At 40.8% G+C, this 21,334-nt stretch overlaps 1 protein-coding gene across 3 annotated transcripts in view; it reads left to right on the top strand.

Moving 5' to 3' along the window:
* Nucleotides 1-21,334, top strand: part of LOC125462367 (katanin-interacting protein) — a 119,523-nt gene that overhangs the window by 10,809 nt on the left and 87,380 nt on the right. For 2 of the 3 annotated variants that reach the window (XM_048552361.2, XM_048552359.2), the window contains exons 2-3: nucleotides 1,679-1,763; nucleotides 18,407-18,474. In XM_048552361.2, the coding sequence (XP_048408318.2) occupies nucleotides 1,745-1,763; nucleotides 18,407-18,474 (87 nt within the window). In that variant the 5' untranslated portion in view covers nucleotides 1,679-1,744. The remainder of the gene's footprint in view (nucleotides 1-1,678; nucleotides 1,764-18,406; nucleotides 18,475-21,334) is intronic. The other variant, XM_048552360.2, reaches the window with a different exon arrangement.

Below are 21,334 nucleotides of genomic sequence, written 5' to 3'. Positions count from 1 at the left end.
ATAGCCTAGTTTTGTTAATGCAGGTTATCCTCATAACTAAGCATTTTGAGGCATGTTTAGTCTTCCATCTGTGTTTAAACTCATGGGAATTTCTATAAAAGTAACATACAAGAAAACTGTACTGTCAGTTAATGATTTTATGGTACACACTTTTGTTTGTTAATGTATTAAATATTTATGATTTTAACATAGGTGCTAGTATCTGTATGCCCAAGAAAAGTACTGCATTCTGCAGTGCCTTCATGAATTTCTTACCCTGGATTTGGGGCAATGTCCAAGTTTGTGGGCAACACTTGCTTCAGGCAAATTGAATCTTGCACCAATATAAAAGATCACAAATTACAAATGCAAGTAATTTGAGGTGCAGCTCAAATGAGTTTAAAAATTCCTTAATGTTTGCACTCCTCCATTGGGTTCTACCTAAAGTACACTAGAGCAAACAGATAGGAACTCAACTTCTCTTAGAGCAACAATGCAGTCTTTGTTAATATTTTTCACTAATGCTGAAATAATTGGGTAGGGAGATGAAAGTTATTTAGATTATACATGTTACCAAAACATTTCAAGGAGTGAAATTGTGTTCTGGATTTCTGGGAGCGATGTGATACAATTTAAGCCTTCAGAATAATAGTGGTGATGTACGCGTAGAGAAGTACATGCCATGTGCTCAGTAATGTACCATGCCGCATGCTGAGTAATATATCTGGAAGGAGGCTGACAATGCTATATTTGCAAAGGGTTTTGCATGCTCCCATAATGCCTGTCAGTAACGTGCACAGATGTCAATGGTCACCTGGCCAGACCAGTGACAAATAAAGTTCAACCACGAAATGTGTGATTGAATGCACTTGGAGAAGACTAACAAAGCAAGGGTTACAGTATGAATAGTAGAAGCCTGGAAGGTACTCAAAATCAGAAGGATCTTGGTGTGCATATCCACAGATCACTGAAAGTAACAGGGCAGATAGATGAGGCAGTTCAGAAGGTATATGGGATACTTGTCTTTATTAGCCAAAGCATTGAATGCAAGTACAGAGTTTACACTAGAACTGTATAAAAACACAGGTTAGCATAACTGGAGTGTTGTGTGCAGCTCTGGTCACCACAGTATAAGAAGGATCTGATTTCAGAGGATGTGTCTGAGCTAGGCAGAAAGCTTGGATTATTTAGGGTAGTTTTCCTTGGAGCAGTAAAGGTTGAGAGGGGACTAACAGAAGTAAATAAGATTACGAGAGGCATAGATAGAATGGTTAGGAAGGCACTTTTTCCATCAGTAGAGGATTCAATAACCAGGGGCATGGATTTCAGGCAAGAGGAAGAATGCTAAGAGGAGAGTTGAGAATTTTTTCACTCAGAATGTGGTGGGAGTCTGGAACTCCTGCCTCATAAAATGGCTGAGTCAGAAACTCTTGTAACATTTAAACAGTATTTCAATATTCTGTTTGTCATAGCTTCTAGGGCTATGGACCAGAAGCTGGAAAATGGGATTAATGTAGTCGGATCTTTGACTGATTTGGACATGAAGGGCCAGATCGCTGCCTCCTGTGCTGCTAGGAGTCTATTCCCCCATTCTTTAAAATTTTATTAGGGATCATAAATGCCACACTTGGTTAGACGCTGCCTTAATATCGAGGTCACAATCATTGTTGTCTCACCTCTAGAATTTTGTTCTTTCCAGATTTGAATCAATGTGGTTATGAGGTCAGAAGCTGAGTGTTTCTAATGGAATTCACACAGAGCATCAATGAACACGTTATTATTAAGTAAGTTCTGCTTGATAGGTGCCAATGATGGGGCTAGACTGAAGACGCGGTGACTGGCTGAAATTTGGTTTGTCCAGCTTTTTGAGAACAGGACATACCTGAAAAAGTTTTCTCCTTGTTCGGCGGATGCCATTATACTGTATTGGAAAAGCTTTATTGGGTGGGGGTGGGCATGGGGGTGAGCTAGTTTTGGAGAACTAGTCTTCACTACCACATCAGGATTTTATCAAGGTTCATAGCTTTTATGGCAGTCAGTACTCATGATTAATTGACTGAGCATTTGTTTCTATGATAAGGGAGATATCAGGAGGAGGCCAATCTGGATCATCCACTCAATACTTGTTGAAAATGGTTGTGACTTCTTCAATCTTTTCTTTTGCACCCATGTTTATTCTTTGAATACTGTACTGTATTTAAATATTCAGTAAACTAAGACTCTGAAATCTTTTATTTTCATGTTTTGGTACTTCAGCACCATTCATGGTAGGTGTTGGAGCTGCCCATATTTGAGAGACACAAAATAGCCAGAATTTAAAAAAGCCTGCTTCAGCATTTGGACACAAAATGGTTGACTAACTGCTGTTAACAAACTGATTAAAACAGAATTAAAAGCCTGCTCCACATTTAAGTGAATAATATTGCCTTTGAGAGGGGGTTATTCCAAGGCAAAGGGGAGCATTGTCTGAACAACAGCTAGAAGGAGTGCTGAGAGAGCCTTGGTAAAGAAATGTCCAAGAATAAACAGTTTGAAGATTTGTAACAAACACAGATGAAATAATGGGACTGTGGCTTGTAAAAGAAACTTTGAAGGATCATTAAACTACAATAAGTAATTAATTCCAGTCTCAATAATGAAAGGATGCTGTCCCATGAGGCGAACAGTGTGGGTTAAGCATCATGCAGTCATGAAAGCAGCAGCTAAAGTTATCTTGCAGAAATTAACTGTTTCTTTGAAACTATTTACAATATTAAGAAGTAGGTTCCAGTTTAAGGTTCTTCAAACAGTCACAGAGATAGATTTCAACATAATTACAGACACACTTATATAACCAAAGTATAATAAAAGCATTAGGGGAAAACATTAAACAGATGCCTGGCATATCGTCTCATTAGCGAAAGAGTGCCAACAGTGGAAGTAATTATAAAACTTTATAATTGAAGTTAATATTATGAATCTTGTAGCAGAACCAACATTTTTTTGTATATAAGAAGAGTGATAGGAATTGATAAAGATAGCAAGTGGAATGCAATAAACAATTGAATTCAAGCAGTCCTTAGAGATAGCAAGTCAGGGACATATCTGAAGGAATACCGTCTGTACATTTAAATGTGCATTTGTAGGTTACAAAGAAAGATCCCAGGCCTAACAATTACAATTTCTGTTAGGCATCATGAAAACCAAGGGAACCCAGGAGTGTCCACCATTGATCAGGTGTTTCACAGGATTGGTTGTATAGAGAAAGGGAAAGGGCACAGTAACCAGGCTGTATGTGATCATTATAACATAAAATGATTAAAAATACTGTATTTCACTGTAAGAACCAGAGAGTGCCATTGGTCCCAAGGGAACGATTGAGTTCTCATGTCGAGGCCAGACTCAGAGCAGATCTTTGTCCCTCTCTCTGCATTAACCGGTTGTTGATTGAATAAAGACTACCATGTACCTAAATCCTACCTGCCTCTTGAGTTTTTGTCCTGGTCAGGTATTTCGCTCTGACAGGTTGGCAAGCTAGCCAAGAGACTGCTTGAAGCTGGCATGCTTGGGCCACGATTTGGGTGAGTACGTTTATTCACCACCCTTTTAGGTAAGCATGGCACTCTGTATATGAAGACTTCTGTAAGTCAGAGCCAAAAATCATTTTTGATTGAGACAAACAGGAGGAGACAGAATTACTAAAAGGCCTATGCTTACTGATAAGCACAAGAGAGGCAAGAGGCGATGTCCTACCTTAAACAAAGCCTCGTGGTAATTGGTGAGTGCAGGAGAGACAAAGGATAGTATCAACAAATACCCTGGGGAGAATAAACGGCACCAATGCAACTCAATGCACAAAGTAAAAGGACTGGCCAAGTCTGACAGACAAGTGCCACTGGAGGCTGCCTCACCCATAGGCCTGGGCTGACAGATAAGCGCATGAGAGACAAAGGATTGTCTCCTTGTCTCAAAAAAAATTTATCAAAAAAACACTCCATTCAGGGTATGGAAAGAAACAGATGGAATAGTGAGGGCACAGAGTCAGAACAGAAAGCCAGGTAACTGGGTCAAAAAAAAGAACGGGAGCCAAAGGGACTGATCGTTCTCGCAGCCTTGTATAAACAAAGGATAGACAGGGACCACCAAGAAGCAAAGTAGCTGTAGCAGTAGCGCATAAGGACCATTAAAGACAAACTCTGATGGAAATTGTGTTTCCATCCCAGCCCTAAGCTCCGTAAGTCAACATTACCTGGCAGCAGTTGTGATGGTCCTGGAGACTGAGATCTTGATACCGAGAGAGCTTTGTGTGAGTACCACGATGATGATGGGCATGGGTTAGGGACTGGCCACCGCCACACTCCACGGTTGCCATCAGAACAACATACCACGCAGCTCCAAATGGACAGGTGACAGAAACACATATTGAAGCCCCACTGATCCCAGAGGCATTGTTGGACGGCCTCCCTAAACCTACCAGAAATTTCAAAAACTTGGACTTCTGGGGAAAAAAATAAAATAGCACGCTGATGGTCGTAGGTTGACCCTTGACGATCTGTAAGCTCTCACAAAAGTTAAAGTCTCAAGAGAGTTGTGGGAAAATGTAGCGACGCCTTTCAGGAACCACACATGGATTACAGATTAGGTTTACCTCACCACCACCGAAAAGTGAGAACAGTTTAGTGAGGAGGTAAGTTATGCCCTGGGCAAACCCTCTCCAAATTGAACAAAAGTGACTTTAATCACTCAGAAGAATGGGGAATCAGTAGGAGAGTACGCAGAATGAAAGTCTGAAGAATACAAAAATAAGAGGGTGATCCAGAACCCGAGACAGGACAATAAGATCTTCCTCCAGCAATTTAAAGATGGCTTAGGACCACAATTTAAAACAGTAATTGAGTTAGGTCTGCCAGTTGGAAATAACTTTAAGGAAATACTTTATTGGGCTTTGACAGTCAAAAGTAATCAAAACAACCAAACAAAAAGCACAAAGTTAGCAGCAGTTACTGCAAAGAATACCCACAGACAGGGAGAGGGAGCCCACCCAAAGCCAAGAAGGGTGTGCTACATGTGCCATAATAAAGGACACTACTCCAAAGATTGCCCCAACAGAGAACAAAGGGAATGGGATAACCGTATGTGTATTAGAGAGCTGTTAGGGGGCTGGCAGTGTGCTATGTTTGTAGACACAGGAGCCACTGTCTCAATTATTGATCTGGACTTACCGTCAAACAATAAAACTTTGAAAATACCGGTTGTGGACATTGGGACTTGACCAAATACTGTCAGCCAACGGATTGAAAAAAAATTGCATGTTGTGTGATTGATGCCTGTATGTATGTGTAAAAATACTGAAGGCAGTATTAGAATGGTTCTATTGGAACAGTTTGGAGCTATAATTAATGTATGAGAAGCCAAACCACAACCACAGAGACGCTGAACAAAGACTTCCCGACAGCACTAGAATCCACACCGAGAAACAATGGACTAAAAGAAGAAACACCACAAACAATCAGACAGAACATTATACCGCTACTGACAAGGAGAACACAAACAAACAGACTGAACAACAAAGAAAGGGATGCCCTGAAGAACCTCAAAAAGGACAAAAATATCATCATTGTTCCTGTTGATAAAGGCAGAATGACTATGATAATGAACAAAATGGACAAAAAGCCAAAGATCTACTTACAGATACACAAACCTACCAACAGAGAGAGTGGGATCCCACACCACAGGTAACAAACAGAATAACCAATACACTACGGAACCTACACAAAACAGGACAGATAACATATACAGAATTACAAAGGATGAAAACGGATGCCTGACATATCCCTCAAACCAATTGTGGCTCTACCAGGATCACCACCACACAAATTACCAAAGGAACTACAGCAAAAGCTTAAACATCTAACAGTGGTTCAACATACTCCATACAATCAACACAAGAATTCTTGGACAATATCAAGAACTCTAAAATACTCAAAGAAAAAATGATGACCTCATTTGATGTAACAGTATTGTTTACATCAATTGACAGACACCTAGCCAAAGAAACCATATCCAACCTACTAGACGAACAAAATAGACAACAAAACGAGGAACAAATCAACAAACACTGCATACTCAAATTACTGGACTTACGCTTAACAACAAATTTTTACATTCAATGGCAGGATATATGAGCAGATCAACAAGACTCCCATGGGCTGTCCTATCTCTGGACTGATAGCTGAGACAGTTATACAAAGACTGGAACAAACAGCCCTCCCACAGATCCAACCCAAGCTCTGGATCAGATATGTGGATGACGCTTTTGTAATTATGAAAAGAACAAAGATTGAGAGCACCCACCAACTCATCAGCACCATTCTCACAGGCATCAAATTTACTAAAGAAGAGGAAAGCAACAACAAGCTCCCATTCCTGAACGTGATGGTGGAAAGAAAAGAGAACGGTGACTTCACTACAAAGGTATGCAGGAAATCCACATATACTGACCAGGTCTTAAACTATCACGGCAACCACCTCAACTCACACAAGAAGACCTGCATTAGAATCCTGTTCAGAAGCGCCACTATACACTGCACACCCGACATGCAGAAGAAAGAAGAACACGTCTACAAGGTCTTTACCAGGAATGGATACCCCCGTAGCTTCGTCCATAGATGCCGAGCCAACAGACAACACAACCAGGACACACCAAAACCTGGAACAATAACAACCATGCCATATGTAAAAAAATTGAACTGTCAGCCAGACTACTCAGACTGCAAGGAATCATGACAACACACAAACTGGTAGCCACACTAAGACAGCAACTGACCAGGTTTAAAGACTCAATAGATAGCATAGACAGGATGAATGTGGTCTACAAGATACTGTGTTGAGACTGCATAAACAGTATGTGGGACAAACAATCAGACAACTAGCAACCCGCATCCTCGAACACTAGCGAGCAATTAAACGACACGACCGCATGTCCTGGTTTCAATACACACAGACGAGATAAAACACACTTTCAACATTGAACAACATTACTATCATTGGACAAGCCAAACAGAGGACAGCCAGGGAATTCTTGGAAGCTTGGCATGCATCCGCAGACTCCATTAACAAAAAACTGAATTAGACCCAATATACCAACCATTACAATGCACAGCCAGAACTAGCACCTACCAGAAGCAGCAAAAACTGGACTATATAAAGATAAGACAACAGTGCTTCACGGGAGGCTCCACAGCACCGAGGATGTCACCTCTTAAAGGGATAAAACATTTCCCATCAAACTTCCCAACTTGGCGAACTCACCAACATCCACAGGAAGCCAAAATTGGTTGGAATGCTGGTTTAAATTCAGCAAGTCAAGGATCGTGTACTTCGTTAAGAGTATCTGTGCCACCAAAATTGAATGGGAATGGCAATGATGTACCCCAAATTATGGACAAGCACCAAAACCGAATGAAGGCAATTGGACATAAAACCTATAGAGATACCTGGGAATGCACACCCATCTAAAGGACAGTCCCCCATTAGACCTGAAGCTGTTGAGGCAGTTAAGGAAATTGTGAAAGATTTAGAGAAACGGGATATCGAAAGAAACCCATTCTTCTTTTAACTCCTCAATTTGGCCAATCAAAAAATCTAACAGACTACTCAGTCTTACAATTGACTCTAGCAGCCTAAACAAATATGCAGATAAGACGGTGCCGATCATTGCAGACCCACCACTGTAACGAGCACCGTAGGGCCAGAGGCAAAGATCTTTCAAGTCCTAAACATAATAAAAGGGTTTAGGGCTGCACCTATAACCCCTGAACATCAGTATACTTTTGCCTTTACCATACGTAGCAACAGTACACCTGGCTGAGACTATCATAGGGGTTCCACAGTAGCCCAGTACATCAGGCAATGGCAGATGTAATAGCAAAAGTTCCCAGAACAGTGTGTGTAATATTACAATACATAGATTATATTCTGATTGTTTCTTCTACTGGGGTAAAGTGCTATAGGATGGTACTGAAGTGTTAAAAACCATCAGAGCTTTGGATTCAAAATAACCCTGCAGTAGTGTTACGGAGACACAGAGACGAGCTCCGGCCTTTGGGATACTACTTGGGTAAATGGACCCAATCATGTTGGGATGGCACTGGTGTACTCAAGCCATCCAATGTGCTACTTGGGCACTAACAACATCCTCCCTCTTGACACAACTGGGGAAGTTGATATTACATTCCTCCCATAGTATGGTCCAGCCATTGGAAGCTGGCAAACTGAAGGGTGACATGGACAGTCAGTGAGCCAATGGGAAGCCGCACTGTTGCCAAGAGACAACACATGGAAGTAGCTAAAGACAATAGAGAGAACCCAGCAAGCTACGTGAATCAGGAAGGAGAGACACATGATTGTATCTCCTACATGGAACAGGAAGAAGAGAGACAGGGTCGAATTGATGAAGAGCTGTTAGAGGGAGCAGATGTGAAATGCATGTTTGTAAATAGGATGTGGAAGTAATATGATGGTGAAGCCTGGACAGGATGGGCTGTTGTTAATTTAGCGGGACAACTGTTGGTGGATGATAGGATAGAAAGATGTCAGTCCGCCCAGGTAGCTGAACTAAAAGCACGTACTGCTGCTCTGCAGTAAGGTAGAGGACAAAGAGTAAACATCCACACAGACAGTGGATACGCCTTTGGTGCAGACCATGACTACATGGTGGCATAGGCAAGACAAGGTTATGTTACCTTGAATGGTAGTGTAATTTAGCATGAAACTCTACACAAGGACCTAGCAGCTGCAGCAATTAAGCTGAAAGAAGAGCGGTAAATAAAATTATAGCACACAGAAAGATTCAGCCATCAGAGAAGAAAAGGAACAACAATGCAGACAGTGCAGTAAAAGCAATGTTAGAACAGGAAGTGATAACGGTAGCAGGTGTGAGAGAATAAGAAACCAAAGTTGATGAACAGAATATTTTAATTTTACAAGCAGCAGCTAGCTCAGCGAAAAAAAGCAGAATGGATTAAAGATGGGGCAGCATTAGGAGCAGATGATATTTGGAGAAAGGAAGGCAAAGTGGTAGCTCCCACTTTCTGCCAACAATTCCTCTACATTGGGGAAACCAAGCGAAGGCTTGGGGACTGCTTTGCAGAACACCTCCGCTCGGTCCGCAATAAACAACTGCACCTCCCAGTCGCGAACCATTTTAACTCCCCCTCCCATTCTTTAGACGACATGTCCATCGTGGGCCTCCTGCAGTGCCACATTGATGCCACCCGAAGGTTGCAGGAACAGCAACTCATATTCCGCTTGGGAACCCTTCAGCCCAATGGTATCAATGTGGACTTCACAAGCTTCAAAATCCCCCCTTCCCCCACTGCATCCCAAAACCAACCCAGTTCTTCTCCTCCTCCCACTGCATCCCAAAACCAGCCCAGCCTGTCTCCGCTTCCCCAACCTGTTCTTCCTCTCACCCATCCCTTCCTCTCACCCTCAAGCCGCACCTCCATTTCCTACCTACCACCTCACCCCACCTCCTTGACCTGTCCGTCTTCCCTGGACTGACCTATCCCCTCCCTACCTCCCCACCTATACTCTCCTCTCCACCTATCTTCTTTTCTCTCCATCTTCGGTCCGCCTCCCCCTCTCTCCCTATTTATTCCAGAACCCACTCCCCATCCCCCTCTCTGATGAAGGGTCTAGGCCCGAAACGTCAGCTTTTGTGCTCCTGAGATGCTGCTTGGCGTGCTGTGTTCATCCAGCTTCACACTTTATTATCTTGGATTCTCCAGCATCTGCTGTTTCCATTATCTCAGATAGTATGCAGTGTTTCCTGTAGATTAGCATACGGAAAGAGTGATTAAATAACACAAGTAATATCTAATTGCTAGTGGTGGAGAGGAATGGGAAGAGGCATACCTAAATTTTGCCAGAGATGCACTGCATGTGCACAGACAGAATCAAGGCAGCAAATTAAAATCAAAATGAGCCATCAGTCCCCATCCACAGGGACCATGGGAACACATCCAAATGGACTTTGTAGGCCCATTCCCACAAAGTAGGAATGAGAAATTTTGTCTGATTATGGTTGACCAGTTTACCAGATGGGTAGCAGCATTCCCCACAAAGGACTGTGCTGCAACCTCGGTGGCAAAAATATTGGTGGCTGAAATAACACCCAGCTGGTGGTGTTCCCCTACAAGACTTAGACCAAGGGACCGACGTCACAGGCAAATGCCTAAAGGAAACATGTAAACTCTTGGGAATAACACAAAAGTATCATATTACCTACCACCTACAGAGCTTGCAAATGGTAGAATGAATAGAATGCTGAAAAATGCTCTGACCAAGGCAATGGTTGGAGAAGGAGTTAAATGGACCTTTTCCGTACCAGCCATTCTGATGGCCCAGATGGCAACACCTTTGAGAGCCACTAAACTAATACCGTTTGAGCTTAAGATGGAACAAGCAATGACACTTCCCCAGGACCTAATCATGGGGGGAGCAGAACTAACAGCAAAGAACTAGCCTGAGATTACATGAAATCCCTCTGTAAGCATTTACACATACTTTACAGAGAAGCATGACACCAGCAGCTTGTCAAGGACTGGGAGGCCGAGGGTTACCCAGGACAAACAGAAAAGCCAGCCTCAGGATTAAAGGTCCTGGTGAAAATATTAACAGGTAACAGGAGTGTACGTGTTCATGAAATGGAATTGGTAAATGGAGACCCAGGAGTTAATAGTATAACAGTCCGACCTGGTATTATTTTCTTGCTCTCTCTCTCGCTCTCTCTCTCTCTTGCTCTCTCACCACCCTCAAGGTTGTAAAGGGCCCTCAATGCGTGGATACCAACAAGCAGCAGGAACAGGATCCTTGACCCCAGAGCAGCACCCAGAATTGATTAGGTTAGGTGTAAATGTGTTACAAGGTTGCACAGCAACAGTAATTAAGTAGATTGCTGATAGTAGCGTAAACGTGAAAACGCTAACCCTCTGTGGGCTCCTGCTAGTTTTGATCCCATCAAAGGCTGAGAGGCACATGCTGGCACGGGAATTTAATGTTAACACATTTATATTCACATCATTTGCTTATACCAAACATATTACTGTCTCCTGCTGCTGGGTTTGTTCATACATCCCCATAAATTCAAAGGACGGTGTCTCTCTGAGACCTGTTTCTTCTAATGTATCTGAAGCAGCAGAATGGATCACTCACCAGAATGCATCCCTAATAACTGAAGATTGCATGGCTGGCACAACTTCTGCAAAGAGTGGGTTACATTGGGTGGACATTAGTAGTACCCGAGATAATTGGGAATCAGCAGGCTACAGCTTTTCTGTTTTTGGTACCAGTCCCAATTTAATATCTCCCGTATACCTAATCATTTGTTACCAACACCTCAACCAGTTGCCTCTATTTGTCTTGTTAGATCAGAGAAAAGGTGGTGGTCTGCAAGTCAGAGCAGCTGCACTCAATATTTCAATGTCACTTTGCCTACACCTAAACTTAGTTTTACTAACCTCACATCAGCCAGAATCTTTAATTACGTCTGGCATTCTGACTACATAACTAAGTTTATCCGTACAATGGCACCTACTTTGTGTGTAGACACAAAGCTTACACGTGGCTACCACCATCCTCATATTATCTAGGTTATGTGGTGCCATTTGTATGCCATACATCATCGCACCTGGAGGGATCATTGAGACAGCACAAATGTGTTATTATAGAAACAGAAAGGTTCTTTGCCATCTTGTTACCCAGGTACGGTGTGGACAAGCTAACTAGGAAATCTATCAATATGGCAGCTATGCTAGAACAGGTAGCAAATGATACCCCTTTGGCCCTTGCTAAGATTAATGATGAGATGGATGCCATCCAATCCACAGCATTACATAATAGGATTGGTTGGCTACTAGCAGAAAAGGAGGTATGTATGTACTCATTGGCAAGGAGATGGTGCACGTGCATCCCAGACAGTTCTGAGGAAATTACTAATTTGGCTGATCACATTCATTATGAAGTGATCAAACTCAAACCCCCATCTTCGAACCTGTGAAGTTGGGCAACAGGGTGTCCGGGATTCTTGGGGGTGTCGGTTGTCCAGGGAATAGTAATTATTGTTGTTATCATCCTTTTCTTTTGTATTACTTGTATTATGTTTAAATGTTGCATTGCTGTGCTCATAAACATTATGACTGTGGAATGGCCACAGACCAAGAAAGTGGCCTTGCTACATACTATAGCAGAATGGTGAAAGAAAATGCCCACCTCATCATATGACAAGAAAAGAGTCGGTGTCATGTCCACAATCCTCTTCTGGATGATCAGGCACGTGACAGTCTTTATTCAAGCAACAACTGGTTAATGCAGGAAGAGGGACGAAGATCTTCCCTGGGTCTGGCCTTGACATGAAAATCCATTCATTCCCTTAATCAGTGGCTGAGATCGGAAGAGAGACCAATGGCGCACTCTGGTTTTTACAATGAAATACAGTATTTTTAACAATTTTGTGCAACACTGATTACATACAACATGGTTTCTGTGCCCTTCCCCTTCGTCTATACAACCAATCCTATGAAACACCTGATCAATGTTGGACCGTCCTGGGTTCCCTTAGTTTTCATGATGCATAACAGACATTGTAATCTCTAGGACGTGGGATTTTTCTGTGAACCTGTTAATGCAGATTCAAAAGTTACTGGCGGTAGTCCTTCAGATATGTCCCTGAGTTGCCTATCTCTAAGGACTGCTTGAATTCAATTGTTCATTGTATTCCACTTGCTATCTTTATCATTTTATCAAATCCTTTCAGTACTCATAAAAAAAGTTGGTCTGTTGAAAGATTTGTAATATTAGTTTCTATTATACAGTTGGCTTTGTGTAAAGTTTTCTAATTACTTATACTATTGGCACTCTTTAGCTAATGAGACGATATGCCAAGCATCAGTTTAATCTTTTCCCCTAATGCTTTTATTATACTTCAGTTATATATGTGCGTCTGTAATTATGTTGAAATCTACCTCTGTGATTGAAAAATCTTGAACTAGAACCTATTTCTTAATATTGTAAATAATTTCAAAGAAACCACTAATCTCTGCGAGATACTTTTAGCTGCTGTTTTCATGGCTGCATTACACTTAACTAATGCTGTTCACCTCATGGGACAACATCCTTTCATTAATGAGATGGGAATTAATTACTTATTATAGTTTAATGATCCTTCAAAGTTTCTTTTATGAGCCACAATCCCATTTTTTTTATCTGTGTTTGTTACAAATCTTCAAACTGTTTATATCTTTGAATGTTTCCTTACTAAGGCTGTCTCGGTACTCCTCATAACTGTCAATAACAGGGTGTAGACCTGGATGAACACAGCAGGCTCAGCAGAATCAGAGGAGCAGGAACGCTGACGTTTCAGGCCTAGATGCTTCTTCAGAAATGGGGGAGGGGTAGGGCGTTCTGAAATAAATAGTGGAGAAGGGGAGGCGGATAGAAGATGCTTAGAGGAGAAGGTAGGTGGAGAGGAGACGGACTGGCCAAAGAGGTGGGGATGGAGCCAGTAAAAGTCAGCGTGGGTGGGGAGATCGGGAGGAGATAGGTCAGTCCAGGGAGGACGGACAGGTCAAGGGGGCGGGATGAGGTTAATAGGTAGGAGATGGGGTGAGGCTTGAGGTGGGAGGAGGGTATAGATGAGGGTAAGGACAGGTTAGGGAGGCGGGGACGAGCTGGTCTGGTTTTGGGATGCGGTAGGGGGAGGGGAGATTTTGAAGCTTGTGAAATCCACTTTGATACCATTGGGCTGCAGGGTTCCCAAGCGGAATATGAGTTGCTGTTACTGCAACCTTCAGGTAGCATCATTGTGGCATTGCAGGAGGCCCAGGATGGACATATCGTCTGCGGAATGGGAGGGGGAGTTGAAATAGTTCACAATTGGGATGTGCAGTTGTTTAGCAGTTCTTACTATCTTTGTAACTGTTATTCAGACAATGCTCTCCTTTGCCTCGGAATAACCCCTTCTGAAAGGCATTGTTATTTAACTTAAATGCTGGAGCAGGCTTTTAGTTCTGTTTTAATTAGTTTGTTAACAGCAGTTAGTCAACCATTTTGTGCCTAAATGCTCAGGCAGTCTTTTTTTGAATTTTGGCCATTTTGAGTCTTTCAGGTATGGGCAACTCCAACAGTAGGTGCTCCTGTTTTTCCAGTCTTTGTGTAGTACGATAAGTATAGTGCAAGCAATTGTAATCTATTATTCTGTCCACATACATATTGCTTGAATTTATTTTCTGCTTCAATTTAACAACTAATTTTCATCTGTTTTAATTTACCATTATAACTAGTTCCACTGATTTCTTCTGTATCCAGGTTATTAATATAAATTAGAAATACTTCCTAATGCTGAACACTGGGATATTAAGCACTACACAGGTTTCATCTGCTGTTTTTAACGACTGGAAATACCTAGCATTTTGTACCGTTTCTTATTCATTCCCAAAACATATGCTAAATTCTTGCTGCCTTCAACATAATTAATATTGTTTTATCTAGACATTTGTGAGATTGTTGTTTTACCGGAGGTCCCAGTGTTCTGAATGGGTTCCATTCCTGAGTGTGCTTATAAGGTGATTTGTACTCAAGCTGTAACACAATGCAGTACAGTTTAAACTATCTGTTCCTAAGTATGAGTGAACATTTGCATCTTGGATGCTTAAAATTACTAGTAAGATCAAATCTCATTCGTGAATACAAGCATTGTATTGTAAGTCAGGGTATCCCTGTATATCATGTGGTTAGGTTTTTCACAGGTCATTCAGATTGTCACTTACTGAAAGTAGCAAAGGATTCTGAATTAAGCTACCTGCTATTTACAGGTAAGCAAGATTTCTTCTAATAATTTCAGAATTTTCCACAGTCATAACAGTGAGTTTATGAAGTCATAACAATGAGTTTAATTGTGTAATGCCTCCTGCAGTGCCACAATGATGCCACCCGAAGGTTGCAGGAACAGCAACTCATATTCCGCTTGGGAACCCTGCAGCCCAATGGTATCAATGTGGACTTCACCAGCTTCAAAATCTCCCCTTCCCCCACCGCATCCCAAAACCAGCCCAGTTCGACCCCTCCCCCCACTGCACCACACAACCAGCCCAGCTCTTCCCCTCCCCCCACTACATCCCAAAACCAGCCCAGCCTGTCTCTGCCTCCCCAACCTGTTCTTCCTCTCACCCATCCCTTCCTCCCACCTCAAGCCGCACCCCTATTTCCTACCTGCTAACCTCATCCCACCTCCTTGACCTGTCCGTCTTCCCTGGACTGACCTATCCCCTCCCTACCTCCCCACCTATACTCTCCTCTCCACCTATCTTCTTTTCTCTCCATCTTCGGTCCGCCTCCCCCTATCTCCTTATTTATTCCAGAACCCTCACCCATTCCCCCTCTCTGATGAAGGGTCTAGGCCCGAAACGTCAGCTTTTGTGCTCCTGAGATGCTGCTTGGCGTGCTGTGTTCATCCAGCTTCACACTTTATTATCTTTAATTGTTTAAGTTAGGTCTATTTTGTCACCATTTCTTCTATATGGACCACGTTTTCAATGTGCTATTCTAGCTCGTGTCCAGTGCCCAATGATCATCTTGTTCATTACCAATGCCCCAGAGATCTTTACTCTAGTTTACTTCAGAAGTTTAGGATAAGCTAATGTTAAATATTGATTTATTTTGTGGCTCTCTATCTCACCTTGGACTTGAATTTCATTTATATCTATCATTAGTTGTTGATTTCTGCGATGGGTGTTACTTATCTTTACTTGTGAACATTGAAGAAAGTAACAAATCAAATTTTTTTTTACCTTTACTAAATCTGCGACGTGTCTGCCTTTTGCATGGATTCTAGTTTTTCTCCGATTTCCTCCTTTTCTTTGAGAAGCCTGCTGCAATTAACTACTCTAGTTTGGTTATTTCTGTGATGCGCCTAATTTTGGAAAGAAGCTTTGACTTTCATTACCCTATATCAATGGGCAAAGTAGCAGCAGTCAGGTCAACAAATTCCATTGTGAGCTGGACCTCTGTACTGTAATCGCACAAGCTGCTGTAAGCTTTAAACTGAGATATTGTGTTATTTCCAAGGTGTTCTGTTCAGGTAATAATCTTTTTTTAATGTTAGACAAATTGTTTAAAGAAACCCATGTGTGATGAAAATCACTAAGATCAGTTTAAAATCATTTATGACAGTTGCAAAAATAAAAAAAAATGCATGTGGCTAAGGCACTTTAGAACACTTTATGTTCCTTTTAATTATTTAGAGGCTGTGCAAAACACGTGTCAATCTGCATTTATAGTACTGCTGGATTGGGATTCTAGAACAACAAACCATTTCTTGAACAAAAATCTACTCAAAATACATCTTAACATTGCACATATTGGAGTCCTATTCTTGAGCAGAGAAATAGTCGCAAAATCCTAGTTGTGACAAAATAGACGTACTGATTTTTTTTTGCTTTCTAGGTGCCCTTGGCCACCTAATTATCTTTTAAACTTGTGTTTAGATGTTTTTGTATTTGTCCCAAGGAACCTTTTAGCCCAGAAGCATTTGCAAATTACTTTTTTCCTCTTCATTTCATTCTTTGTTAATCTATTTGGGTTCAAGCTGGTTTAGTTTGATCTTGTTGATTTGAAGTGTATATTTTGTCTGCATTCTCAACATTATCCATTAATGTTATTTCATGACAGCTGAAGTGTTACTGAACACCCTTTTCCAATCCATTTTCTTTCCTTCATCTGATTTCATTGAATTGCTCCTCATTTCAATAAATGTAAACCTTTTAAACGTGTATCTGGCTTTTCTCCTTTTTATATCTAACTCTCTTGCAACTCTCTATTTTGTGTTGGTTGTTAAGACCATTCATAAATAAAAAGTTAAAGAGAGTTGATTCTCCTGGTATCTTGACTCACTAAATTGTGAAGTAGTCACACAGTGCATTTACCAACTCTGACTCAATGCTGTTTGGGATTTTCCTGATTTTATTTAGTTGAGTTGTAATCTTATTTTCTTGTATAGTACTTTATTTCTTTAATAAGCCCAATTCCTTACATTGACTTGTTTATCTGTCGCACGCCGTAGTGTCAGTATGATTTTTTTTCATGTTTCCGATGTCTAACCAAGGTGGTTAGCTTTGTTGCTGCTCACCTTTGCATAGGTTGAATTACATTTAACTTGCCAGTACTTTGGCATACAAGGTTACATTTTTGCTTTTTCTGTCTACAATGTGTCTGGAAGTTAATACCATCCTCTGGATTTAGCTATGTTTCTGATACTCCCAGTATCTTTAATTATAATGCTTGCATCTTTTTGTAGGTTGACTGAAATTTATTCCCTAGTGTCTAATTATTTTGATATTAGACTTCATTGTATTTGTGAAAGTCTGGATTTATACATAATTCACAACCTTTGACCCCATATCTGTTCTGTCACAGAGTCTGCCTACTTCTAGTTCTGTGATATCAATTTGACTGAAAACAAAAATACTAGAATACTACTGGCAGCACCTGCAGTTTTTGTTTTCAGTACGGATTTCAGCATCTGCAGTAATTTGCTTCTGTAACATCAATTTTCTTGTCTCATCTGACAAAGCTTTCATTTATCCCCTTATGACTTCCAGATGTGACTGTCCATTACACCCCTGGCTTCCCTCCTGTCTTTCTCCTTTTGGAAACTTTTAATTGATTCAAAATTGCACTCCCTGTAAGTTATCTTGCGTCATCTCATTTGTCATTCCATTTGTTTGCTGATCAACTTTGGCTCCTAGTACCCCAGTGCCTCCATTTGAAAACCTTACCATTTAGATTTCAGAAGGCCGGTAATCCTGCCAGGAAATCTTTGCTCCTCTGACACTGTCCTTTTGTGCATCTCTGCTTTCTATTCACATTGCATAGCTGTGCGGCTAGCTCCCTGATAACCTCACATTCTGAAATCTGCACCCAAAGCCCACTTCTACATTGTGTTTCATCCTGAAACACACACCATGATCTTTACCTGCTGGGCCTGCAGTCACCTGTCAGTCATCGTGAAGCAGCACAACCTGTTTGAATACATGAGTGTTTGTGTCTTTATTGTAACAGAATACATCTGGAGGCTAAGGGATCACGAAAGACTTTTATCTATTATTTCACACTGTTGCAAACTCAAGAAAATGACAGGGGAAAAGAAGGGGATTTAAAAATGATGAACCCCAGTTTCCAGATTGGTGGTATATTTCATCTCCTATATTTAACTTCCTCTGCTTGTAAGCCAGTTAATTGGTTTCTGCTAGACTTTTAAACAAAAAGGAAAATCTATCTATTTTTGGCATCTGTTTTTTCTAGTAATTGTAGTCCTTATTTTTATTGCACATTTAATGATATCTTCAAGGTATATTGTTAATCACATATTATGTTTCTTCATTCCCCAAAGGCCACTGTTTACACAGACAATCTGCCCAAGTGAAAACAGACAAGGATAGCTTAAAAGAAAGGAGTGAGGTAAGATTAAAACATACCGAAGAAGTTTTTTGTCATTTAACTGTGTCAAGATTTGGATGATTTAGGAATTTTGTTTATTGTACTAATCTTTCAAAATCTCCTTGCATCTGTCCCCAGTATATTATTATAGCTTCATTTTGGATTAAGATTGGATAAAATAAATTGTCTTCTTTCGAAGCGAAATGACAGCTCATCTAAATTGAAATAAAACTAAGTGATTAAGTGGCAGCCTGTATTTTAGGATTGTGAAGTAGTTTATCTGAACAGCATTTTGCTACTGAAAGGAATACTGACAGCTCATGTGAGTACATTCATAAGACGTATAACTGTAAAATTTAAATGTCAGTGTGTTTGAGGTCCATCTGTTTTAATTTTATTGAGATTTTGATTTCGCTGGTGTGAATGGTTTACCCTTGCATTTCTTTCTGTCTCTTGCAGATGCTGTAATTCCTAAAGCCATCATATGTGAGGATGTCCCACTATATTTCAATCCTGTGTAATTAAAAACAAAGTGCTGGAAAAACTTTGCAAGTGAGACAGCATTTGCTAGAGGAGAAAAACTGAGCTAGCATTTTGGGTCAATGACCTCTCATCAGAACAGGAAGAAGTTAACGATATAACAGTTTATAAGCAAGCAAGTGGGTGGAGTAGGGTGAGAAGGACACAAGGGAAGGCCTCTGATTACACTGAGAGCAAGAATGACCAAATAACGGAAGGAGTGATGACTAAAGACAGTGGGAAATGCTACGGGGCAATAATAAATAAAAGCTTATCCAGTGTAGGTTTAAAGGCAATAGTATTACTGAGCCACTATCAGGATGTGTTTAAAAAATGGAAGTTGTAGTTATGAGCATAAGTTGTTGAACTCATTGGTTGAAGATGGTAGGTGAAATGCTTCAACAAACGATGTGGTACTATTCCTTGAAGCTGTACTGACTTTCATTTAAACAACCATAGAGGCCAGAACAGGATGAAGAATGCAAGCAGCAAGTGACCAGTATGCATGTCTCTGGCATTGAATCTCCTGTTTTTGCATGGGATGGTACTGAGAGAGGAGAATGAATATTGGAGTATTGAAGAAGAATTGAGGATGCTTTAGTGGGAATGGTGCTTGAGCAGTGCATAAAAGATGGGGAGGTGAAAATTGTGACATTGCTGTGAATCTTGGTATTTAAAAAGGCTAATTAAATTAAGAGGCTGATGGAGTGTGCAATGAGGACAAAGAGAATCATACTGTCATTTTGTGAGGTGAACAGAACGAATAAGGGTTTCATTATAGGATAAATTGGATGAACCAAGTCTGATTCATCAAGTGGAAGCTTTTGATCAGGAAAATTGAAGCAGCAATGTCAAGTATTAAAATGGATGTGACTGAAATGGAGAAACTAGGAGAATGGAGTAGAACACTTACAGAATGTGAGGCAGATGGAAGTGTAATCAAGGTAGCTTGTATATTGCAAGTCACTGAGCTTATAATAGATATTGATAACAGCTAATCCTGATTTGCAGGCTCTGAATAACATCTTACTATGTTCTATATCTGTACTATGTGAATTATGGATACTTCTTTCTTTCTTCAGTATCTGGTCTGCACTATGGTTATTTTTAATTTGGCATATTTAGCAACTATGAAATGAAGATAAGAGAATGAATGTCATTTATCTGTATTTGTCTTTGATACTAACTTCACTGTAATATTCTGGTCTTAATTATTTTTCTGTAAAGTAAACAATTTTCTCTTCATTGCCATCACCTACATGCTAAAGTATAAATCTGCATGCTAGCCTCCATTGTGCTGGCTTAAACCATCTCCACATCTGACTGAACCACATGACTCAGTGAAGAATTTTCCCTTATTTCCTGCACTACTGACGATTTCCTGACTGACTATTTGAGCTGCAGCACTAGGGAGAGCACACACAGCACATGTCTGGAAGCAGTGTTACTCTCAGTTAATCAATCCATGATTGTTTAAAGCAGGAGATGCATTTTTAATTTATTTGCTGCACGGTGGCACAGTGGTTAGCACTGCTGCCTCACAGCATCAGGAACTTGGGTTTGCTTCCATCTTTGCAACTGTGTGGAGTTTGCATGTTCTCCCCATGTCTGTGCGAGTTTCTGCCAGGTACTCCAGGCTTCTCCCACACTGCAAAGATTTGCACATTAGGTGGATTGGCTATGTGAAATTAACCGTGATGTTTAAGAATGTGGAGGTTAGATGCGCTAGCCATGGGAATTACAGGGTTAATGGGATAGGGAGGGGGATGGACCTGGGTGGCATACTCTTTGGATGGCCGGTGTAGATTGTTGGACTAAATAGCCTGCTTCTACCCTCTATGGATTCTATGTAGACAGACACCCTGAATTTCAGATGAAAGCTGAACTAACAAGTAAATTAAAATAGAATCGTTTTAGGACTGTCTGTTGCGTAAAGTGTCCCATTCACATTATTATTAAAATTCTCATCGAAATATATCCGGTCTGCTTTTTTAATAGGAATTTTTGCAGATTCTTTCAAAAAGACTTTGAGAAATGTCACGATATATGGGTTTCCTCCATCTTCATTAACTTTCACAATTTTCTATAAATTAATATATTATTTGGATTTTCGTGAAGCCTCTGGGCACACTTAGAACTTACTAGTACAATGGCCGTTATCGTCTCCAATTCTTTGGTATTTTGAATACTAAATCAATTAATAGTTGAAGGATGAATAACATGGACACTATTTTAAAGTGGAAGACAGGATGTTTAGAGGGGATTTGAAGAAAATTTTTTTCACCCTGAGGGTGGTGGGAATCTGGAATGCATTGCCTGGGATGATCGTTGAGGTGGGAAACCTCACAATCTTTAAAACGTA

The sequence above is a fragment of the Stegostoma tigrinum genome, chromosome 23 (assembly GCF_030684315.1).
Source record: "Stegostoma tigrinum isolate sSteTig4 chromosome 23, sSteTig4.hap1, whole genome shotgun sequence".
In the NCBI taxonomy this organism is placed as follows: Eukaryota; Metazoa; Chordata; class Chondrichthyes; order Orectolobiformes; family Stegostomatidae; genus Stegostoma; species Stegostoma tigrinum.
This window is presented reverse-complemented; position numbering and strand designations above follow the sequence as displayed.